The 25899-nt window shown below is 41.2% G+C and overlaps 1 protein-coding gene across 7 annotated transcripts in view; it reads right to left on the reverse strand.

Moving 5' to 3' along the window:
• LOC139755984 (uncharacterized) overlaps nt 1-25899 on the reverse strand; it is a 522691-nt gene that overhangs the window by 252707 nt on the left and 244085 nt on the right. The window contains exon 6 of one of the 7 annotated variants that reach the window (XM_071674886.1): nt 9962-25139. The exons of the other annotated variants lie outside the window; for them this stretch is intronic. Coding sequence (XP_071530987.1) covers nt 24843-25139 — 297 coding nt within the window. The 3' untranslated portion in view covers nt 9962-24842. Of the gene's footprint in view, nt 1-9961; nt 25140-25899 lie in introns of those variants that run through there. 7 annotated transcript variants of the gene reach the window in all.

Here is a 25899-nt window from a genome sequence, read left to right on the forward strand (position 1 = left end):
GGAAAGCTGTGTAGGTATGTATATTTGCGTGTGTGGACGTGTGTATGTACATGTGTATGGGGGGGTTGGGCCATTTCTTTCGTCTGTTTCCTTGCGCTACCTCGCAAACGCGGGAGACAGCTACAAAGTATAAAAAAAAAAAAAAAAAAATATATATATATATATATATATATATATATATATATATATATATATATATATATATATATATATATATCTTTTTTCTTCTTTCAAACTATTCGCCATTTCCCGCATTAGCGAGGTAGCGTTAAGAACAGAGGACTGGGCCTTTGAGGGAATACCCTCACCTGGCCCAATTCTTTGTTCCTTCTTTTGGAAAATTGAAAAAAAAAAAAAAAAAAAAAAAAAAAGAGAGGGGAGGATTTCCAGTCCCCCCGCTCCCTCCCCTTTTAGTCGCCTTCTACGACACGCAGGGAATATGTGGGAAGTATTCTTAATCCCCTATCCCCAGGGATATATATATATATATATATATATATATATATATATATATATATATATATATATATATATATATATATATATATTTCAAGCTAAAAGTTTGTTTTCTAAATTGTTTCTTACATTTTTCATATGTATATATATGTATGTGTGTGTGTGTGTGTGTGTGTATGTGCGTATGTGTGTGTATGTGTGTGTGTGTGTATATGTATATATATATGTATATTATCCCTGGGGATAGGGGTGAAAGAATACTTCCCACGTATTCCTCGCGTGTCGTAGAAAGCGACTAGAGGGGACGGGAGCGGGGGGCCTGGAAATCCTCCCCTCCTTGTATTAACTTTCTAAAATGGGAAACAGAAGAAGGAGTCACGCGGGGAGTGATCATCCTCCTCGAAGGCTCAGAGTGGGGTGCCTAAATGTGTGTGGATGTAACCAAGATGTGAAAAAAGGAGAGATAGGTAGTATGTTTGAGGAAAGGAACCTGGATGTTTTGGCTCTGAGTGAAACGAAGCTCAAGGGTAAAGGGGAAGAGTGGTTTGGAAATGTCTGGGGAGTGAAGTCAGGGGTTAGTGAGAGGACAAGAGCAAGGGAAGGAGTAGCAATACTCCTGAAACAGGAGTTGTGGGAGTATGTGATAGAATGTAAGAAAGTAAATTCTCGATTAATATGGGTAAAATTGAAAGTTGATGGAGAGAGGTGGGTGATTATTGGTGCATATGCACCTGGGCATGAGAAGAAAGATCATGAGAGGCAAGTGTTTTGGGAGCAGCTGAATGAGTGTGTTAGCGGTTTTGATGCACGAGACCGGGTTATAGTGATGGGTGATTTAAATGCAAAGGTGAGTAATGTGGCAGTTGAGGGAATAATTGGTATGCATGGGGTGTTCAGTGTTGTAAATGGAAATGGTGAAGAGCTTGTAGATCTATGTGCTGAAAAAGGACTGATGATTGGGAATACCTGGTTTAAAAAGCGAGATATACATAAGTATACTTATGTAAGTAGGAGAGATGGCCAGAGAGCGTTATTGGATTACGTGTTAATTGACAGGCGTGCGAAAGAGAGACTTTTGGATGTTAATGTGCTGAGAGGTGCAACTGGAGGGATGTCTGATCATTATCTTGTGGAGGCTAAGGTGAAGATTAGTATGGGTTTTCAGAAAAGAGGAGTGAATGTTGGGGTGAAGAAGGTGGTGAGAGTAAGTGAGCTTGGGAAGGAGACCTGTGTGGGGAAGTACCAGGAGAGACTGTACAGAATGGAAAAAGGTGAGAACAATGGAAGTAAGGGGAGTGGGGGAGGAATGGGATGTATTTAGGGAATCAGTGATGGATTGCGCAAAAGATGCTTGTGGCATGAGAAGAGTGGGAGGTGGGCTGTTTAGAAAGGGTAGTGAGTGGTGGGATGAAGAAGTAAGAGTATTAGTGAAAGAGAAGAGAGAGGCATTTGGACGATTTTTGCAGGGAAAAAATGCAATTGAGTGGGAGAAGTATAAAAGAAAGAGACAGGAGGTCAAGAGAAAGGTGCAAGAGGTGAAAAAAAGGGCAAATGAGAGTTGGGGTGAGAGACTATCAGTAAATTTTAGGGAGAATAAAAAGATGTTCTGGAAGGAGGTAAATAGGGTGCGTAAGACAAGGGAGCAAATGGGAACTTCAGTGAAGGGCGTAAATGGGGAGGTGATAACAAGTAGTGGTGATGTGAGAAGGAGATGGAATGAGTATTTTGAAGGTTTGTTGAATGTGTCTGATGACAGAGTGGCAGATATAGGGTGTTTTGGTCGAGGTGGTGTGCAAAGTGAGAGGGTTAGGGAAAATGATTTGGTAAACAGAGAAGAGGTAGTAAAAGCTTTGCGGAAGATGAAAGCAGGCAAGGCAGCAGGTTTGGATGGTATTGCAGTGGAATTTATTAAAAAAGGGGGTGACTGTATTGTTGACTGGTTGGTAAGGTTATTAATGTATGTATGACTCATGGTGAGGTGCCTGAGGATTGGCGGAATGCGTGCATAGTGCCATTGTACAGAGGCAAAGGGGATAAGAGTGAGCGCTCAAATTACAGAGGTATAAGTTTGTTGAGTATTCCTGGTAAATTATATGGGAGGGTATTGATTGAGAGGGTGAAGGCATGTACAGAGCATCAGATTGGGGAAGAGCAGTGCGGTTTCAGAAGTGGTAGAGGATGTGTGGATCAGGTGTTTGCTTTGAAGAATGTATGTGAGAAATACTTAGAAAAGCAAATGGATTTGTATGTAGCATTTATGGATCTGGAGAAGGCATATGATAGAGTTGATAGAGATGCTCTGTGGAAGGTATTAAGAATATATGGTGTGGGAGGCAAGTTGTTAGAAGCAGTGAAAAGTTTTTATCGAGGATGTAAGGCATGTGTACGTGTAGGAAGAGAGGAAAGTGATTGGTTCTCAGTGAATGTAGGTTTGCGGCAGGGGTGTGTGATGTCTCCATGGTTGTTTAATTTGTTTATGGATGGGGTTGTTAGGGAGGTAAATGCAAGAGTCCTGGAAAGAGGGGCAAGTATGAAGTCTGTTGGGGATGAGAGAGCTTGGGAAGTGAGTCAGTTGTTGTTTCGCTGATGATACAGCGCTGGTGGCTGATTCATGTGAGAAACTGCAGAAGCTGGTGACTGAGTTTGGTAAAGTGTGTGGAAGAAGAAAGTTAAGAGTGAATGTGAATAAGAGCAAGGTTATTAGGTACAGTAGGGTTGAGGGTCAAGTCAATTGGGAGGTGAGTTTGAATGGAGAAAAACTGGAGGAAGTGAAGTGTTTTAGATATCTGGGAGTGGATCTGTCAGCGGATGGAACCATGGAAGCGGAAGTGGATCATAGGGTGGGGGAGGGGGCGAAAATTTTGGGAGCCTTGAAAAATGTGTGGAAGTCGAGAACATTATCTCGGAAAGCAAAAATGGGTATGTTTGAAGGAATAGTGGTTCCAACAATGTTGTATGGTTGCGAGGCGTGGGCTGTGGATGGAGTTGTGCGCAGGAGGATGGATGTGCTGGAAATGAGATGTTTGAGGACAATGTGTGGTGTGAGGTGGTTTGATCGAGTAAGTAACGTAAGGGTAAGAGAGATGTGTGGAAATAAAAAGAGTGTGGTTGAGAGAGCAGAAGAGGGTGTTTTGAAATGGTTTGGGCACATGGAGAGAATGAGTGAGGAAAGATTGACCAAGAGGATATATGTGTCGGAGGTGGAGGGAACGAGGAGAAGAGGGAGACCAAATTGGAGGTGGAAAGATGGAGTGAAAAAGATTTTGTGTGATCGGGGCCTGAACATGCAGGAGGGTGTAAGGAGGGCAAGGAATAGAGTGAATTGGAGCGATGTGGTATACAGGGGTTGACGTGCTGTCAGTGGAGTGAATCAAGGCATGTGAAGCGTCTGGGGTAAACCATGGAAAGCTGTGTAGGTATGTATATTTGTGTGTGTGGACGTGTGTATGTACATGTGTATGGGGTGGGGGGGGTTGGGCCATTTCTTTCGTCTGTTTCCTTGCGCTACCTCGCAAACGCGGGAGACAGCGACAAAGTATAAAAAAAAAAAAAATATATATATATATATATATATATATATATATATATATATATATATATATATATATATAGCAATACTCCTGAAACAGGAGTTGTGGGAGTATGTGATAGAGTGTAAGAAAGTAAATTCTCGATTAATATGGGTAAAACTGAAAATTGATGGAGAGAGGTGGGTGATTATTGGTGCATATGCACCTGGGCATGAGAAGAAAGATCATGAGAGGCAAGTGTTTTGGGAGCAGCTGAATGAGTGTGTTAGTGGTTTTGATGCACGAGACCGGGTTATAGTGATGGGTGATTTAAATGCAAAGGTGAGTAATGTGGCAGTTGAGGGAATAATTGGTATACATGGGGTGTTCAGTGTTGTAAATGGAAATGGTGAAGAGCTTGTAGATTTATGTGCTGAAAAAGGACTGATGATTGGGAATACCTGGTTTAAAAAGCGAGATATACATAAGTATACTTATGTAAGTAGGAGAGATGGCCAGAGAGCGTTACTGGATTACGTGTTAATTGACAGGCGTGCGAAAGAGAGACTTTTGGATGTTAATGTGCTGAGAGGTGCAACTGGAGGGATATCTGATCATTATCTTGTGGAGGCTAAGGTGAAGATTAGTATGGGTTTTCAGAAAAGAGGAGTGAATGTTGGGGTGAAGAAGGTGGTGAGAGTAAGTGAGCTTGGGAAGGAGACCTGTGTGGGGAAGTACCAGGAGAGACTGTGTACAGAATGGAAAAAGGTGAGAACAATGGAAGTAAGGGGAGTGGGGGAGGAATGGGATGTATTTAGGGAATCAGTGATGGATTGCGCAAAAGATGCTTGTGGCATGAGAAGAGTGGGAGGTGGGCTGTTTAGAAAGGGTAGTGAGTGGTGGGATGAAGAAGTAAGAGTATTAGTGAAAGAGAAGAGAGAGGCATTTGGACGATTTTTGCAGGGAAAAAATGCAATTGAGTGGGAGAAGTATAAAAGAAAGAGACAGGAGGTCAAGAGAAAGGTGCAAGAGGTGAAAAAAAGGGCAAATGAGAGTTGGGGTGAGAGACTATCAGTAAATTTTAGGGAGAATAAAAAGATGTTCTGGAAGGAGGTAAATAGGGTGCGTAAGACAAGGGAGCAAATGGGAACTTCAGTGAAGGGCGTAAATGGGGAGGTGATAACAAGTAGTGGTGATGTGAGAAGGAGATGGAATGAGTATTTTGAAGGTTTGTTGAATGTGTCTGATGACAGAGTGGCAGATATAGGGTGTTTTGGTCGAGGTGGTGTGCAAAGTGAGAGGGTTAGGGAAAATGATTTGGTAAACAGAGAAGAGGTAGTAAAAGCTTTGCGGAAGATGAAAGCCGGCAAGGCAGCAGGTTTGGATGGTATTGCAGTGGAATTTATTAAAAAAGGGGGTGACTGTATTGTTGACTGGTTGGTAAGGTTATTTAATGTATGTATGACTCATGGTGAGGTGCCTGAGGATTGGCGGAATGCGTGCATAGTGCCATTGTACAAAGGCAAAGGGGATAAGAGTGAGCGCTCAAATTACAGAGGTATAAGTTTGTTGAGTATTCCTGGTAAATTATATGGGAGGGTATTGATTGAGAGGGTGAAGGCATGTACAGAGCATCAGATTGGGGAAGAGCAGTGCGGTTTCAGAAGTGGTAGAGGATGTGTGGATCAGGTGTTTGCTTTGAAGAATGTATGTGAGAAATACTTAGAAAAGCAAATGGATTTGTATGTAGCATTTATGGATCTGGAGAAGGCATATGATAGAGTTGATAGAGATGCTCTGTGGAAGGTATTAAGAATATATGGTGTGGGAGGCAAGTTGTTAGAAGCAGTGAAAAGTTTTTATCGAGGATGTAAGGCATGTGTACGTGTAGGAAGAGAGGAAAGTGATTGGTTCTCAGTGAATGTAGGTTTGCGGCAGGGGTGTGTGATGTCTCCATGGTTGTTTAATTTGTTTATGGATGGGGTTGTTAGGGAGGTAAATGCAAGAGTCCTGGAAAGAGGGGCAAGTATGAAGTCTGTTGGGGATGAGAGAGCTTGGGAAGTGAGTCAGTTGTTGTTTCGCTGATGATACAGCGCTGGTGGCTGATTCATGTGAGAAACTGCAGAAGCTGGTGACTGAGTTTGGTAAAGTGTGTGGAAGAAGAAAGTTAAGAGTGAATGTGAATAAGAGCAAGGTTATTAGGTACAGTAGGGTTGAGGGTCAAGTCAATTGGGAGGTGAGTTTGAATGGAGAAAAACTGGAGGAAGTGAAGTGTTTTAGATATCTGGGAGTGGATCTGTCAGCGGATGGAACCATGGAAGCGGAAGTGGATCATAGGGTGGGGGAGGGGGCGAAAATTTTGGGAGCCTTGAAAAATGTGTGGAAGTCGAGAACATTATCTCGGAAAGCAAAAATGGGTATGTTTGAAGGAATAGTGGTTCCAACAATGTTGTATGGTTGCGAGGCGTGGGCTGTGGATGGAGTTGTGCGCAGGAGGATGGATGTGCTGGAAATGAGATGTTTGAGGACAATGTGTGGTGTGAGGTGGTTTGATCGAGTAAGTAACGTAAGGGTAAGAGAGATGTGTGGAAATAAAAAGAGCGTGGTTGAGAGAGCAGAAGAGGGTGTTTTGAAATGGTTTGGGCACATGGAGAGAATGAGTGAGGAAAGATTGACCAAGAGGATATATGTGTCGGAGGTGGAGGGAACGAGGAGAAGAGGGAGACCAAATTGGAGGTGGAAAGATGGAGTGAAAAAGATTTTGTGTGATCGGGGCCTGAACATGCAGGAGGGTGTAAGGAGGGCAAGGAATAGAGTGAATTGGAGCGATGTGGTATACAGGGGTTGACGTGCTGTCAGTGGAGTGAATCAAGGCATGTGAAGCGTCTGGGGTAAACCATGGAAAGCTGTGTAGGTATGTATATTTGCGTGTGTGGACGTGTGTATGTACATGTGTATGGGGTGGGGGGGGTTGGGCCATTTCTTTCGTCTGTTTCCTTGCGCTACCTCGCAAACGCGGGAGACAGCGACAAAGTATAAAAAAAAAAAAAAAAATATATATATATATATATATATAGCAATACTCCTGAAACAGGAGTTGTGGGAGTATGTGATAGAGTGTAAGAAAGTAAATTCTCGATTAATATGGGTAAAACTGAAAATTGATGGAGAGAGGTGGGTGATTATTGGTGCATATGCACCTGGGCATGAGAAGAAAGATCATGAGAGGCAAGTGTTTTGGGAGCAGCTGAATGAGTGTGTTAGTGGTTTTGATGCACGAGACCGGGTTATAGTGATGGGTGATTTAAATGCAAAGGTGAGTAATGTGGCAGTTGAGGGAATAATTGGTATACATGGGGTGTTCAGTGTTGTAAATGGAAATGGTGAAGAGCTTGTAGATTTATGTGCTGAAAAAGGACTGATGATTGGGAATACCTGGTTTAAAAAGCGAGATATACATAAGTATACTTATGTAAGTAGGAGAGATGGCCAGAGAGCGTTACTGGATTATGTGTTAATTGACAGGCGTGCGAAAGAGAGACTTTTGGATGTTAATGTGCTGAGAGGTGCAACTGGAGGGATGTCTGATCATTATCTTGTGGAGGCTAAGGTGAAGATTTGTATGGGTTTTCAGAAAAGAAGAGTGAATGTTGGGGTGAAGAGGGTGGTGAGAGTAAGTGAGCTTGGGAAGGAGACCTGTGTGAGGAAGTACCAGGAGAGACTGAGTACAGAATGGAAAAAGGTGAGAACAATGGAAGTAAGGGGAGTGGGGGAGGAATGGGATGTATTTAGGGAATCAGTGATGGATTGCACAAAAGATGCTTGTGGCATGAGAAGAGTGGGAGGTGGGTTGATTAGAAAGGGTAGTGAGTGGTGGGATGAAGAAGTAAGAGTATTAGTGAAAGAGAAGAGAGAGGCATTTGGACAATTTTTGCATGGAAAAAATGCAATTGAGTGGGAGATGTATAAAACAAAGAGACAGGAGGTCAAGAGAAAGGTGCAAGAGGTGAAAAAAAGGGCAAATGAGAGTTGGGGTGAGAGAGTATCATTAAATTTTAGGGAGAATAAAAAGATGTTCTGGAAGGAGGTAAATAAAGTGCGTAAGACAAGGGAGCAAATGGGAACTTCAGTGAAGGGCGCAAATGGGGAGGTGATAACAAGTAGTGGTGATGTGAGAAGGAGATGGAGTGAGTATTTTGAAGGTTTGTTGAATGTGTTTGATGATAGAGTGGCAGGTATAGGGTGTTTTGGTCGAGGTGGTGTGCAAAGTGAGAGGGTTAGGGAAAATGATTTGGTAAACAGAGAAGAGGTAGTGAAAGCTTTGCGGAAGATGAAAGCCGGCAAGGCAGCAGGTTTGGATGGTATTGCAGTGGAATTTATTAAAAAAGGGGGTGACTGTATTGTTGACTGGTTGGTAAGGTTATTTAATGTATGTATGACTCATGGTGAGGTGCCTGAGGATTGGCGGAATGCGTGCATAGTGCCATTGTACAAAGGCAAAGGGGATAAGAGTGAGTGCTCAAATTACAGAGGTATAAGCTTGTTGAGTATTCCTGGTAAATTATATGGGAGGGTATTGATTGAGAGGGTGAAGGCATGTACAGAGCATCAGATTGGGGAAGAGCAGTGTGGTTTCAGAAGTGGTAGAGGATGTGTGGATCAGGTGTTTGCTTTGAAGAATGTATGTGAGAAATACTTAGAAAAGCAAATGGATTTGTATGTAGCATTTATGGATCTGGAGAAGGCATATGATAGAGTTGATAGAGATGCTCTGTGGAAGGTATTAAGAATATATGGTGTGGGAGGCAAGTTGTTAGAAGCAGTGGAAAGTTTTTATCAAGGATGTAAGGCATGTGTACGTGTAGGAAGAGAGGAAAGTGATTGGTTCTCAGTGAATGTAGGTTTGCGGCAGGGGTGTGTGATGTTGGGGATGAGAGAGCTTGGGAAGTGAGTCAGTTGTTGTTCGCTGATGATACAGCGCTGGTGGCTGATTCATGTGAGAAACTGCAGAAGCTGGTGACTGAGTTTGGTAAAGTGTGTGAAAGAAGAAAGTTAAGAGTAAATGTGAATAAGAGCAAGGTTATTAGGTACAGTAGGGTTGAGGGTCAAGTCAATTGGGAGGTGAGTTTGAATGGAGAAAAACTGGAGGAAGTGAAGTGTTTTAGATATCTGGGAGTGGATCTGGCAGCGGATGGAACCATGGAAGCGGAAGTGGATCATAGGGTGGGGGAGGGGGCGAAAATTCTGGGGGCCTTGAAGAATGTGTGGAAGTCGAGAACATTATCTCGGAAAGCAAAAATGGGTATGTTTGAAGGAATGGTGGTTCCAACAATGTTGTATGGTTGCGAGGCGTGGGCTATGGATAGAGTTGTGCGCAGGAGGATGGATGTGCTGGAAATGAGATGTTTGAGGACAATGTGTGGTGTGAGGTGGTTTGATCGAGTGAGTAACGTAAGGGTAAGAGAGATGTGTGGAAATAAAAAGAGCGTGGTTGAGAGAGCAGAAGAGGGTGTTTTGAAGTGGTTTGGGCACATGGAGAGAATGAGTGAGGAAAGATTGACCAAGAGGATATATGTGTCGGAGGTGGAGGGAACGAGGAGAAGAGGGAGACCAAATTGGAGGTGGAAAGATGGAGTGAAAAAGATTTTGTGTGATCGGGGCCTGAACATGCAGGAGGGTGAAAGGAGGGCAAGGAATAGAGTGAATTGGAGCGATGTGGTATACTGGGGTTGACGTGCTGTCAGTGGATTGAATCAAGGCATGTGAAGCGTCTGGGGTAAACCATGGAAAGCTGTGTAGGTATGTATATTTGCGTGTGTGGACGTATGTATATACATGTGTATGGGGGGGGGGGTTGGGCCATTTCTTTCGTGTGTTTCCTTGCGCTACCTCGCAAACACGGGAGACAGCGACAAAGTATAATAAAAAAAATAATATAATAATATATATATATATATTCATCTTTTTCTATTATACTTAGTCGCTGTCTCCCACATTAGCGAGGTAGCACAAGGAAACAGAGGAGAAAGAATACTTCCTACATACTCCCTGCATGTTGTAAAGGGCAACTAAAAGGGGAGGGAGCAGGGGGCTGCAAATCTTCCTCTCCCATTTTCAATTTTCCAAAAGAAGGAACAGAGAAGGGGGCCAAGTGTGAGGATATTCCCTCTAAGGCTCAGTCCTCTGTTCTTAACGCTACCTCACTAACATGAGAAATGGCGTGTATGTATGACAGGAAAAAGGAAATGTGCATGGATGGGCATTTATGGATATATGTGTATATGAGTGCATGGACCATTCTTCATGTTTTCCAGCGCTACCTCGCTGACATGGGAAACAGCAATTAAGTATAATAAATAAAATAAATATGCAAGTATGCAGTCTGTTGTGGATGGGAGGATTTGGGAAGTGAGTCAGTTGTTGTTTGCTGATGATACAGTGCTGGTGGCTGATTTGGGTGAGAAATAGCAGAAGTGGGTGACTGAGTTTGGTAAAGTGTGTGAAAGAAGAAAGCTGAGAGTAAATGTGAATAAGAGCAAGGTTATTAGGTTCAGTAGGGTTGAGGGACAAGTTAATTGGGAGGTATGTTTGAATGGAGATAAACTGAAGGAAGTGAAGTGTTTTGGATATCTGGGAGTGGATTTAGCAGCAGATGGAACCATGGAAGTAGAAAGGAGTCACAGGGTGAAGGAGGTGGCAAAGGTTCTGGGAGCATTGAAAAATGTGTGGAAGGCAAGAACATTATCTCGCAGAGCAAAAATGGGTATGTTTGAAGGAGTAGTGGTTCCAACAATGTTATATGGTTGCGAGGCGTGGGCTATAGATAGGGCAGTGTGGAGGAGGGTGAGTGTTGGAAATGAAATGTTTGAGGAAAATATGTGGTGTGAGGTGGTTTGATCGAGTAAGTAATGAAAGGGTAAGAGAGATGTGTGGTAATAAAAAGAGTGTGGTTGAGAGAGCAGAAGAGGGTGTATTGAAATGGTTTGGTCACATGGAGAGAATGAGTGAGGAAAGATTGACAAAGATGATATATGCATCAGAGGTAGAGGGAATGAGAAGAAGCGGGAGACCAAATTGGAGGTGGAAGGACGGAGTAAAAAAGATATTGAGCAATCGGGGCCTGAACATACAGGAGGGTGAAAGAAGTGCAAGGAGTAGTGAATTGGAACGATGTGGTATACCGGGGTCAATGTGCTGTCAATGTATTGAACCAGGGCACTTGAAATGTCTGGGGTAAACATGGAAACTTTTGTGGGGCCTGGATGTGGAAAGGGAGCTGTGGCTTCGGTGGATTACTGATGACAGCTAGAGACTGAGTGTGAATGAATGTGGCCTTTGTTGTCTTTTCCCAGTGCTTCCTCGCACGTGCCCTGGGGGAGGGGAGTGCTATCTCATGTGTGGCGTGTTGGCGACGGGAATGGATGGAGGCAGCAAGTATGAATATGTACATGTGTTTATATGTATATGTCTGTGTATGTATATGTATGTATATGTTGAAATGTTTAGGTATGTATATGTGCGTGTTCAGGCATTTATGTATTATACATGTGTATGTGGGTGGGCTGGGTCATTCTTTCATCTGTTTCCTTGCGCTACCTCGCTAACGTGGGAGACAGCAACTAAGTATAATAAAATATATAACAATAAATATATTTTTTTCATACATATTCGCCATTTCCCACTTCAGCAAGGAAGCATTAAGAACAGAGGACTGAGCCTTTAAAGGAATATCCTCTCTTGGCCCCCTTCTCTGTTCCTTCTTTTGGAAAATTAAAAGAATGGGAAGGGAGGATTTCCAGACCCCTGCTCCTTCCCCTTCTAGTAGCCTTCTATGACAAGCAGGGAATATGTGGGAAGTATTCTTTCTCCCCTAAACTGTATCTTCTTCATACATGCTCTTCATTAAAAACAAATAAATACAACATAATTCCTAAACATTTTCTTTATACTATATTTGAAAGGAGGAACACTTTGACTTAATTAAATATCAGTCATAAGCAGCAGTGGCTATGCTACAAACATTTACATTATTGAGAAACTCTGTGAATTACATATTTTCAAACAGCATCTTTTTAGTCATACCTTTCACCTGGTTTTTATGATTTTCTAGCATCTGGTTTAATCCCTTTCTCTGATCAGTCCCAAGCATGGATCCTTAAACAAAAGTATAGATTTTGCAAAGCCCTACAGAATGAGAGAAGAAAATTTACTAAACTCTGTAACAGATATGAGGGGAGAAAAGACTGGAAGAGGTGATGTAATCTTAGTATTTGGGAGCTTGGGGAGAGAAAAATTGGAAGAGGTGACAATTTTAGCATTTGGGAGCTAACTTGGCTAAGTTTGGTGATATGGAAGGAGATATATGGGAAAGACCAGTACAGGGTAGAACAATCATAAGGTTCCTTAAGAAAATAATGAAGGATAGAGGTGAAAGTATGAAACAGAAAAAGGAATAAGGGATGGCACATTCCCTCTGACTCTGACCTACGCAGCCAAAACATAGACATGGAATGAGTCACAAAGGTAAAGAATCTCGGCTCTGGAAATGAGCTATATGACAGGAAAATGTATCAAGGATATATGGGATTGGGGGCCTTCTGTTAGATGTTGTGAAAGCCATCTATTGAGGGCCAAATGTAGGTGAAAGAATGGATAGAAAGTAGAGTGAAAGTTTAGTACACATGTGGGTGAGAGGCAGGGCTGTGTGATGTAACCACGGCTTCTTAACATATATATCAAAAGAGTGATAAGAGAGTTGAAAACAAAACTAGCAAAAAGGGGTGTGGAGGTGGAGTGTGGTGGTGAGGTATGGTGGCTAGTGACAAGTCTGTTTGTGGATGATACTGACAAGCCTGTTTATGGATGATACTTTGTTGTCTGCTGAGAGTAAAGAGGAGGTGGAAAGTTTGTGTTTTATGATGTATGTTTGCATGGGTGATTGAAGGTAAATGTGAGTAAAAATAAAGTAAAGGGGTCTGAAAGGAAACAGTGAAAGTATAGATTTTGCAAAACCCTATAGGTAGAGAAGAAAGTGCATTAAACTGCATCATAGATATGGGGAAGAAAGAATGGAAGAGGTGACAGAATTCCTGTCAAGTATTTGGGAACTATCTTGGGTAAGTATGGTGATATGGATGAAGGCATAAGGGACAGAGTAGGTCAGGGTAGAAGAGTCACTGGATCCCTTAACAGAATAATGAAGGTTTGAAGTATAAGTATGAAAGTGAAGGAAGAATTAAAGGACAGCATAGTCCTCCTGACTCAGATTCTTGACATGTGACTCACTCCATGTGGTTTGGATAAATGGGGTAGGGGACAACTGTTTGATAGTGTTAAAGCCTTCTATAGAGGAGCAAATGCATATGTAAAACTGGATGGAGAGGTGAGTGAAAGTTTCGGTATACATAAGGGTGTGAGGCAGGGCTGTGTGATGTCACTGGCTTTTTAAAATATATATGGATGGAGTGATAAGAGATATGAAAGCAAAATTAGGGAATAGGGGTAAAGAGACAGAGTGTGGTAGTAAAGTATGGTGGCAAGTGAAAAGCCTGTTTGCAGATGATGCTGGGCTGTTTGCTGAGAGTGAAGGTTGTAAGTGTGTTATATGATGTGAGAAAGCATGAGTGATTGAATATATATGTGAATAAAAGTAAAGGAGGTAAGGGGAGTGGGGGAGGAATGGGATGTATTTAGGGAAGCAGTGATGGCTTGTGCAAAAGATGCTTGTGGCATGAGAAGCATGGGAGGTGGGCAGATTAGAAAGGGTAGTGAGTGGTGGGATGAAGAAGTAACATTATTAGTGAAAGAGAAGAGAGAGGCATTTGGATGATTTTTAAAGGGAAATAATGCAAATGAGTGGGAGATGTATAAAAGAAAGAGGCAGGAGGTCAAGAGAAAGGTGCAAGAGGTGAAAAAGAGGGCAAATGAGAGTTGGGGTGACAGAGTATCATTAAATTTTAGGGACAACAAAAAGATGTTTTGGAAGGAGGTAAATAAAGTGCGTAAGACAAGGGAACAAATGGGAACTTCAGTGAAGGGGGCTAATGGGGAGGTGATAACAAGTAGTAGTGATGTGAGAAGGAGACGGAGTGAGTATTTTGAAGGTTTGTTGAATGTGTTTGATGATAAGTGGCAGATATAGGGTGTTTTGGTCGAGGTGGTGTGCAAAGTGAGAGGGTTAGGGAAAATGATTTGGTAAACAGAGAAGAGGTAATAAAAGCTCTGCGGAAGATGAAAGCCGGCAAGGCAGTGGGTTTGGATGGTATTGCAGTGGAATCTATTAAAAAAAGGGGGTGACTGTATTGTTGACTGGTTGGTAAGGTTATTTAATGTATGTATGATTCATGGTGAGGTGCCTGAGGATTGGCGGAATGCTTGCATAGTGCCACTGTACAAAGGCAAAGGGGACAAAGGTAAGTGCTCAAATTACAGAGGTATAGGTTTGTTGAGTATTCCTGGGAAATTATATGGGAGGGTATTGATTGAGAGGGTGAAGGCATGTACAGAGCATCAGATTGGGGAAGAGCAGTGTGGTTTCAGAAGTGGCAGAGGATGTAAGGATCAGGTGTTGGCTTTGAAGAATGTATGTGAGAAATACTTAGAAAAGCAAATGGATTTGTATGTAGCATTTATGGATCTGGAGAAGGCATATGATAAAGAGTTGATAGAGATGCTCTGTGAAAGGTATTAAGAATATATGGTGTGGGAGGCAAGTTGTTAGAAGCAGTGAAAAGTTTTTATCGAAGATGTAAGGTATGTGTAATTGTAGGAAGAGAGGAAAGTGATTGATTCTCAGTGAATGTAGGTTTGCGGCAGGGGTGTGTGATGTCTCCATGGTTGTTTAATTTGTTTATGGATGGGGTAGTTAGGGAGGTGAATGAAAGTTTTGGAAAGAGGGGCAAGCATGCAGTCTGTTATGGATGAGAGAGCTTGGGAAGTAAGTCAGTTGTTGTTCGATGATGATACAGCACTGGTGGCTGATTCATGTGAGAAACTGCAGAAGCTGGTGATTGAGTTTAGTAAAGTGTGTGAAAGAAGAAAGTTAAGAGTAAATGTGAATAAGAGCAAGGTTATTAGGTACAGTAGGGTTGAGGGTCAAGTCAATTGGGAGGTAAGTTTGAATGGAGAAAAACTGGAAGAAATAAAGTGTTTTAGTTATCTGGGAGTTGATTTGGCAGTGGATGGAACCATGGAAACGGAAGTGAATCATAGGGTGGGTGGAGGGGGCGAAAATTCTGGGAGCCTTGAAGAATGTGTGGAAATCGAGAACATTGTCTCGGAAAGCAAAAATGGGTATGTTTGAAAGAATGGTGGTTCCAACAATGTTGTATGGTTGCGAGGCATGGGCTATGGATAGAGTTGTGTGCAGGAGTGTGGATGTGCTGGAAATCAGATGTTTGAAAACAATATGTGGTGTGAGGTGGTTTGATTGAGTAAGTAATAATAGGGTAAGAGAGATGTGTGGTAACAAAAAGAGTGTGGTTGAGACAGCAGAAGAGGGTGTTTTGAAATGGTTTGGTCACATGGAGAGAATGAGTGAGGAAAGATTGACAAAGAGGATACATGTGTCACAGGTGGAGGGAACGAGGAGAAGTGGGAGACCAAATTGGAGGTGGAAAGATGGAGTGAAAAAATTTTGAGTGATCGGGGCCTGAACATGCAGGAGGGTGAAAGGCGTGCAAGGAATAGAGTGAATTGGAATGATGTGGTATACCAGGGTCAATGTGCTGTCAATGGATTGAACCAGGGCATGTGAAGTGTCTGGGGTAAACTATGGAAAGTTCTGTGGGGCCTGGATGTGGAAAGGGAGCTGTGGTTTCGGTGCATTATTACATGACAGCTAGAGACTGAGTGTGAACGAATGTGGCCTTTGTTCTTTTCCTAGTGCTACCTCACACACATGAGGGGGCAGGGGGTTGTTATTTCATGTGTGGTGAGGTGGCGATGGGAATAAATAAAGGCAGACAGTATGAATTATGTACATGTGTATATATGTATGACTGTGTGTGTATATATATATGTATACGTTGAGATGTATAGGTATGTATATTTGCGTGTGTGAACGTGTATGTATATACATGTGTATGTGGGTGGGTTGGGCCATTCTTTCGTCTGTTTCCTTGCGCTACCTCGCTAACGCGGGAGACAGCGACAAAAAAGCAAAAGTAAAGTAACAGAATGAGAGCATAAATTTTGCACAACCCTATAAGGTGAGAGAAGTGTGATAAACTGAATTGAAAATATGGGGGGAGAAAGACTTTTGTGATATGGAAGGTGGCATAAGGGAGAAAGAAGTACAGGGTAGAAGTCTTTGGGAACCTTCAGAGAATAATGAAGGTTAGAGGTTTAGGTATGGAAGTGAGGAAAGAATTAAGGGACAGCATAGTCCTGCCTGACCCTGACGTATGTAGCTAAAACATGGATATGGGATGAGTCACTGAGGTCAAGAATCCACGATGTGGAAATTAGTTATTTCAGAGGAGCATGTAGTATGACCAGACAGAATGAAGACAGCAATGGACAGCTGTATGAGAGATTTGGTAAGGCAGGAAATGCAAAGGGATTGAAATGTGAAGTGGTAGAGTGGGAGAAACAGTACTTCAAGGGGGTTTGGATATGTGAAAAGACTGCAAGATGGAGAGTCTACAAGGAGAGAGTATGATATTATCATTTAGGGGTTAGTGTGAGAGGTAGACCAGCTGTGGCATGGAGAAATAAAGTGGAAGAATACTAGAGGGAGAGGAATGGGGGAAGAATGCATGCAATAACATATGCAAGGAAGGCAAAGGGATAAGGGAGACTCTTATTGTATCCACCACCTTGATGCGAGTTCCCAGAGGGAATGGGTAGCAGAGATACAGACAGACAGATAAAGAGATATATACAAAGATGGACAGATGTGGTATTACTACTTGGAATGAAGAAATGAGGGGGTGTATGAGAGATTTAGTATGGAAAGGAGTAGCAGAGTGTGTGAAATATAATACTTTGAGGTGGTTAGGGCATGTGGAAAGAATGCAAGACGTGGAATTCACAAGGAGTGTGTATGATAGTATGATGAAAGGGGTTGTTGTGACAGGAAACCTACCTGTGACATGGGGAAAAGTACTGGAGAGAAATGGTGGAAGAATGCATGGAATGTTGTATGCAAGGAAAGCATATAAGGACAAGTGAAGGCTCTTTTGCCATGGCCACCCACTTAATGGTAGTTCTTGGAGGGAACAGGCATCAGAGATATAGATACAGATAGACATTATCTGCACAATTCTAGATGGTACTTTCTGCATCCTCTCCCATACCTGAATTTACCTTACTTCAGCCAGTTCAAACATTTTCTTCGTCTCTAACTCCTTCCATACCCAAATCAGCATCAAAGTTCCCTCCTGCACCCACATCTAAGCCAGAAGTTTCCTGACCTCCACTTTCCTCACTCTCCTTCCATACCTGTGTCACTGTCTCTGTCCTTTCTGTAATTTTGTCTTTGTTTACTGTTTCGTGGCTTCTACTTTCTCTTCTTTCCATACCTAAATAAGTTTCTCTGTCTCCTTCTGTGTTCATGTCTGAGGCTGAAGTTTCCTGACCTTCATTTTTTGTGTAAATTTCCACAGGGGACTCTCCCTCTATAGCTGTGTGTGGATCTACTAAAATCACATTTCCCATTTCTAAGTTTTTGCCACTTCTTTTACTTGATGTAGAGTAAGGGTAGTGCCTTTAAAAACTTTTCCCTATCTGCCTCAGATTCCCATAAAATATTCTCAGAAGCAAGATGTATGTTGATGGAAAGTTGAGCAAAAGTTTTAGTATACATGTGGAAAAAGGTTGGAAAAGGTGACACAATTTAAGTATTTAAGAGCTATCTAGGGTAAGTTTTGTGATACAGAAAAACTGATAAGGGAGACAGCAGTATAAGGTAGAAGTCAATGGGTCCCTTAATAGAATAATGAAGGGTACAGGTGTAAGTATGGAAATGAAGATTAAGGGACAGCATAGTCCTCCTGACCCTGACCTATGCAGCTGAAACATGGCCATGGAATGAGTTACAAAAGTCAAGAATCCAGGCTGTGGAAATGAACTGTTTGAGTGGAGCATGTGGTATGACTAGATGGAATGAAGAAAGAAAGGAGGGAGCATATGAAAGATGTGGTATGGCAAGGAATGCAAAGGGAATGCATTGTGAGGTGGCAGAATGGGTGAATCATAATACTTTGAGGTGGTATGAACATGTGGAGAGAATGTAAGACATGGGGTTTACAAGGGGAGTTTATGATAGTACAATCAAAGGAGATGGTGTGAGAGGAAGACTATCTGTGACATGGGAAAACAGTGTGAAGAGCACTAGAGGGAGAGGAATGGTGGAAGAATATGTAGAATGATGTATGTGAGGGAGGCATGTAAGGACAGGGATAAGTGGAGACTCTTTGCCATGGCCACTCCCTTGATGAGAATTCCCAGATGGAATGGGCATCAAAGATAAAAATAAAACATCTGCAGTACATAACCAGCACATACCCTCAGCATCAGACAGACATGAATTCAGCTCATACCCTCCAGTTATCCTGAATAGACAGTTTCTCCCACTGAGCAAAACACTAACCATTCTTGGCCTCATATACAATACATGACACTCACTCCCCACACCAATATCAACACACACACTCAATACTCTTAGAACACTAACTGGCACCAGATTTGGACATGGGAAAAGAATAACTCTTCTGCAAACAATTCATCTGCTCCACTTTGAAATATGCCTCATGTTTGTTCTTCTGCCCTCTTAAAAGAAAATATAACAAAGGAACAAATCACACAAAATAGTGCACTCCAAAAAATTACTGGCTTCCTGCCAATGACAAACACTCAACACTTTCACAATAAAACAAAGATCCACCAAATACAGCCCCATGTTAACATACTCGGCACTAACTTCTACACAACACCTCTATACCCCTCCCATCCAAACCACTCTAAAATTAACCACTAATCCCCAAGTACAAATAAAAAGCTTACCCCTTCCTCACACTTCAGTAATCTTTTTTCACAGATCCCCCTACCCCAACAAATGTAACACTGAGAAAGCTCATACACACTGAAATAACCTGACAAGTATTAATCAAACGACTCCCAACTCACACTTAAACTCCAACCCACTAGACGTCCACCAGAAACAACGCTCCTCAGGCAAACACAAGTCACCCTCTCTCACTTGAACTCTAGACATCAATCATCACTAAAACACTACAAACACCAATTCAACATATCCCAAGACCCTTTATGCAACTACCATAAAGAAGACACCAAGCACTTACTACTCAATGTTCCTAAGAGCTCTGCATATAGATGTACACATATTAGAACACTTTTTGACCTGTGGTCCTGACCAGTGGATGCAGCCAGCTCTCCAAGTGCTGCAAGAGCCTCATATGGAGAGAAGGGACTCATGGGGCAGGATGGAAATAAGTATGTGTGTATGTATGTATTCATCTTTTTATAATTATCACACGACCAACTTTTGTGAGCGAGTCCTAGTGTTACCTAGGAACTTTCAAAGGCTCCTGCAACCCAAGGCTACACTCCTATCAGTAGAAGAGAAATGTAGACTTCTTTATGGTAAAAAGTTCTTTGATTAAAATGTATTTTCAATGACACAGCTGTCATGTGTAATGCACTTAAACCACAGCTCCCTATCCACATCCAGGCCCCACAGACCTTTCCGTGGTTTACCCCAGATGTTTCACATGCCCTGGTTCAATCCACTGACAGCACATCAGCCCCAGTATAACACACTGTTCCAATTCACTCAATTCCTTATGGCCAAAAGTGGAGTTTACATCACTTCTGAGCCAGGTTAAACCATATTGTTAGTGGCATAATTATCAAACCACAGTTATGGGTCTTATGCCATTTGGTTCCTTCAGTGCACGCAAAAAACAGCATAAACATTCACAGTCAAATGCTGACTTCTTACCAAGTTGTGAAGTAGGTTAATTTTCAGGTTAAACCTTTTTATAAGCAGCATAACTCATGCCAACTTGAAACTAGAGCCTGAGGTCTTTAGGTGCTGGGAAGCACTAGAAAAAGTTTCATGTATATCTGATTAAGAGTCTTCCAGCTGTGACCAAGTTAAATCTGAAGAATAAAGCTTGACTCCTTATGATGGACATATGAGAGACAGCTGATGGAAGGATGATGGACAATCGAAAGAGACAGGTGATACATGGGTGATGGACAGATGACAGATGGATGACAATGGAAAAAGCAATCTCCAAGTGTCTGCCATGCTATTCAGGTGGCACAATAAAAAGAGGAGCATCATACAGTGTGGCAGAACACATGAAAAGTTTCTGCCCATGCAGGCTGAAAGGCATTAGCCACAGTAATGTGCACATGACAAGTGACTATCATATCATGATCTGTCTCAACTTGAAAGTTTCACCCCCTAATAATGTTCTAATAAAATATATGAGTAATACACCTTGAAGAGAACAATCAACTAATTAAGTTACAAAATTTAATGTAGATAAGAAAACAGGTGAAACTGCATGTGTATATCTGTAGCATAGTACACTAACACTGCATGGGAGCAGCTCCATAAGTGATGATTTCCTGACAAATTTTCTAATCACTTCACAAATCAAAATAAAAGTTTGAGTAGCTATGAGGAGGAATTCAAATTGCACCATCCTAATATGTTTAATAAAACACGCATATATCAGATATCAGTAGTATGATGTAAATTTCCTGTTTTGACACTGAAGAAGTTTAATGAAGGCTGTAAAATATTGGAAAGTACTATGTTTGACAAAATATAACAATCACACAATTAAAGCAATAAGTATGAAATTACATCAAATAAATGCAGAAAGTTTTGTAGTAAGTGACAGGCCTACTGTATGACAGGAAAAGTAAGGTATTACTACATAAAATGTACATTGCATGGATATTTTCTATGTGAAATAAACGAAACAATAAGAATGCAAGAAAGTGAAAGGTATATCTATTCATTCATATTTTGCAGAATACATGAGATGGGAGAAACTTTAAAGCATGCATACAGTAAAATACTAATACTAAACAACTGTGAACAAATAGATAAAAATATAAATAAATCATAGGGTGAATTAATCCAGTACAAAGAGAAAAATGAAAATTTCAGTATCAAAATATAAAAATAGACTAATTAAAAGGAGAAAAGAGCCTAATCAAATAAAAAATTACATACACAGCCAGGTGAATGGCAAAACAAAATAATATATGAGAAGATAGGCGTTTGAAAGACATAACTGATAAGAGCAAATATTTTGATACATTAAGATGGGTGAGATGAGTGACAAATGAAAGGGAATTTAGAGATAAATACTTTGCAAAAACAACTTAAAAGTGATAAAAAAATAAACATTCTTGATCATCATTTATTATCAGCTTGCCGAGTACTGCCCATGGTAAGAAAGGTGAGGAAGAGAGGTTGAGAAAGTTAAAAGGTACAGGTACTCTGAAAAGGAGTCCACATAGGATGATTCTGAATGGGTCACTATATTAGACATGCAACACTGGATGCAAATACAAATGCAAGCAATCACAAGGAACAGGTTCATATACTAGCTAATGGATAAAAAATCATTTATTAAATGAGGGGTATGCAGACCACAATGTATACAATGTCAAATGCAAAAAGTAGCATCTCACTAAGGAGAAATACCTTGGTACCTAATACTCATTATCATACTTAGACACTGTCTCCTGCGTCAGTGAGGTAGTGCAAGGAAACAGACGAAAGAATGGCCCAACCCACCCACATACACATGTATATATATACACACCCAAACACACACATATACATACCTATACATTTCAACGTATACATACATATACATACACAAACATATACATATGTACATATTCATACTTGCTGCCTTCATCCATTCCCGTCGCCACCCCACTACAAATGAAATGGTACCCCCTCCCCCCACGTGCATAAGGTAGTGCCAGAAAAAGATGACAAAGGCCTCATTTGTTCACACTCAGTCTCTAGCTGTCATGTGTAATCCACTGAAACTATGGCTCCCTTTCCACATCCAGGCCCTACAAAACTTTCCATGGTTTACCCCAAACGCTTCACATGCCCTGGTTAAATCCATTGACAGCACATTGACCCCAGTATACCACATAGTTCCAATTCACTCTATTCCTTGCATGCCTTTCAACATCCTGTATGTTCAGGCCCCGATCACTCAAAATCTTTTTCACTCCATCCTTCCACCTCCAATTTGGTCTGCCACTTTTCCTCGTTCCCTCCACATCTGACATATATATATCCTCTATGTCATCCACATCTGACACATATATATCCTCTATGTCAATCTTTCCTCACTCTTTCTCTCCAAGTGACCAAATTATTTTGATACACACTCTTCTGCTCTCTCAACCACACTCTTTTCACCACCAAACATCTCTCTTACCCCTCTCATTACTTACTCGATCAAAAAACCTCACACCACATACTGTCCTCAAACATCTCATTTCCCACACATTCACCCTCCTCCAAACAACCCTATCAATAGCCTATGCCTCGCAACCATATAACATTGTTGGAACCACTATTCCTTCAAACATACCCATTTTTGCTCTCCGAGATAACGTTCTCACCTTCCACACATTCTTCAACGCTCCCAGAACCTTCGCCCCTCCCCCACCCTGTGGCTCACTTCCACTGCCATGGTTCCATTTGCTGCAAAATCCACTCCCAGATATCTAAAACACTTCACTTCCTCCAGTTTTTCTCCATTTAAACTAACCTCCCATTTACTTGTCCCTCAACCCTACTGAACCTAATAACCTTGCTCTTATTTACATTTACTTTCAGCTTTCTTCTTTCACACACTTTACCAAACTCAGTCACCAGCTTCTGCAGTTTCTCACTCGAATGAGCCACCAGCACTGTATCATCAGCGAACAACAGCTGACTCACTTCCCAAGCCCTCTCATCCACAACAGACTGCATACTTGCTCCTCTCTCCAAAACTCTTGTATTCACCTCCCTAACAACCCCATCCATAAACAAATTAAACAACCATGGAGACATCACACATCACTGCCGCAAACCGACATTCACTGGGAACCAATCACTTTCCTCTTTTCCTACTCGTACACATGCCTTACATCCTCGATAAAAACTTTTCACTGCTTCTAGCAACTTACCTCCCACCCCATATACTCTTAATACCTTCCACAGAGCATCTATCAATTCTATCATATGCCTTCTCCAGATCCATAAATGCTACATACAAATTCATCTGTTTTTCTAAGTATTTCTCACATACATTCTTCAAAGCAAACACCTGATCCACACATCCTCCACCACTTCTGAAACCACAAAGCTCTTCCCCAATCTGATGCTCTATACATGCCTTTACCCTCTCAATCAATACCCTCCCATATAATTTCCCAGGAATACTCAAAAAACTCATACGTCTGTCATTTGAACACTTACCTTTAGCCCCTCTGCCTTTGTACAATGGCACTATGCATGCATTCCACCAATCCTCAGGCACTTCACCATGAACCATACATGCACTGAATATCCTTACCAACCAGTCAACAACACAATTCCACTGCAATACCATCTAAACCCACCGCCTTGCCAGCTTTCATCTTCTGCAAAGCTTCCACTACCTCTTCTCTGTTTACCAAACCATTCTCCCTGACCCTCTCACTTCGGACACCACCTCGACCAAAACACCCTATATCTGCCACTCTATCATCAAACACATTCAACAAACCTTCAAAATACTCACTCCATCTTCTCACTTCACCACTACTTGTTATTACCTCCCCATTAGCCCCCTTCACTATCTTAACAAAAAAAGGGGTCTAAACAGCCAAAACATGGCACATGGACACATTTGTTCCCCTAATTCTTTTGTGGAATGTTCCCCAAACAGTTACAGGGGAGCAATGATCTAAACATCCAACCATGATACATATTTTGGTAGTGAAAAGCACTCTTGCAATGTTATTGCTTTACATTACAGTTTCTTGAGCTAGTGCGACTAGCTCTCAAATTGCGACAGTATTCTCCAAACATATTTGGAGTTTGACAGTGCAGGTCTAACCTTGGAATAACATGAGTTACATGTGTGCCAGGAATTTCCTTACTCATCATAATGTATGAAGCCTAGAGAGAATTTTGTCTTAGAAATCCTACATGCTGATGGTATCTAAATCACATTACATATCATAATGAGTTCATAATATTATCAAAAAACTTAGAGGAATATTCTATCTGTTCATAAATTGGCTTATCATCTACTCATAATATTTTCTTTCATCTTTTCACTTTACTATCTTCTCATATCATCTTCTTTCACTGTGTGTTTCGGGTAATCTGTCACATCTTGCTTTACATTCCCTGTCACCTCTGGATACACATGTTCCATCTTGAGCTGTTTTTGCAATATCCAGGAATTTTCTTCTTGAAGATTCTTAATATCAACCTTCTTTCCTTCATGATGTCCATCAAACCAAACCCTTCTTGTAAACAGCCTTAAATGTTCTCCCTATCATTCAATTGAATTCTATCATTCAAGATTTTGTATTCTCCTAAAGCTCTCTTTGCTCTGATAACCTCTATGATTTTTTTGGTAATCTAAATTCAAATTATATCTCCACTGAAAAATGCTTCCTAAATTTTTGTTCAGTACATCATCATTTGTAAACCTATCAGGTGAAAAATTATCTAAAGCTAATATGGTCAAGGGTCAAAGAATTTTATGCCACTTTACACTAGGAACAGAAATCAAGTCTGGCAAAGTCCTTAGCTCAGGAAGCTTTACTTAAGATCCACTGACTTTTAGTAAATACCTATACTGTGCACAGTAAATGTTAGTCACTTGCATTATGGCGACTCACAAGGTGACTTTTTAAACTACTCTTACGAGACGCACGATATGGACACCTGAGGCAGGCATATGGCTTCTCTCCTGTGTGAGTGCGTATATGAGGCTTCAGACTTTCCTTTTGAGTAAACCTTGCTTGACAGTAAGGGCAAGCATATGGTTTTTCACCAGTGTGAATACGTATATGCTTTGTCAAGTCTATCTTGAGTGAAGTGGAGTAATTGCAGAAGGTACACTGGTGCCTCTTGCTGCTGGCTTCTCCTCTGTTTGAATATTGTGGAACCTGTGAGGGATGGCTGCCTTAAGTTGTGTTTATGGTAAGGAGCAACAACAACATTACCTCATAATCAATGGAATCAAACAAACACTAGACAAAGGACAAATTCAAACAAGTGAATTTGAACCAACTTGAAGAATACACTGCAGCAATAAGGAATGGGAAAAAAATTAATACTTATGTTGATACACATATATGCAAGATATGATAAACCATGTGAAACAATTCTCAACAATTTAGTACATGAAAAGGAATGTAGGATAGCCTTTGATGATGATCACAAAGGTGCAAGTTATATACGCAAAATGTTATTTTGTCACATTTACTAAAATTTAGACAGCTACCCTATATATATCACCACTTGGACACTATAGCAACCTCTAATCATAACAATAAAACTAGCTAAAAAGTTTGTACTGAAAATTAAATCTTTAATAACTCATGTAAAAATACATTATGGGCAAGCAATTATGGTTACTAGGGGTACTTCAAAATCCAATCAGTCCAACTTTAATATAATAAGGTGTCAGGCCAAGGTCACAAAGACACACACACACAAGCAGCAGAGGTTAGTTGATGGCAAATGTTAGAGGCTTAAATTTGCCCACCTTGGAAGAAAGAAAAGTGAGGGGTGACCTTACCACAACCATTACATTTTTAAAACAGACTGATGAAAAGGACAATAAACAGTTCTTCAATGAAATATGGATAGAGCAACCAGGGACCACACCATGATATTAAGCAAAACAAACGTGAAAAAAGATTT

Source organism: Panulirus ornatus, chromosome 20 (genome assembly GCF_036320965.1).
Source record: "Panulirus ornatus isolate Po-2019 chromosome 20, ASM3632096v1, whole genome shotgun sequence".
In the NCBI taxonomy this organism is placed as follows: Eukaryota; Metazoa; Arthropoda; class Malacostraca; order Decapoda; family Palinuridae; genus Panulirus; species Panulirus ornatus.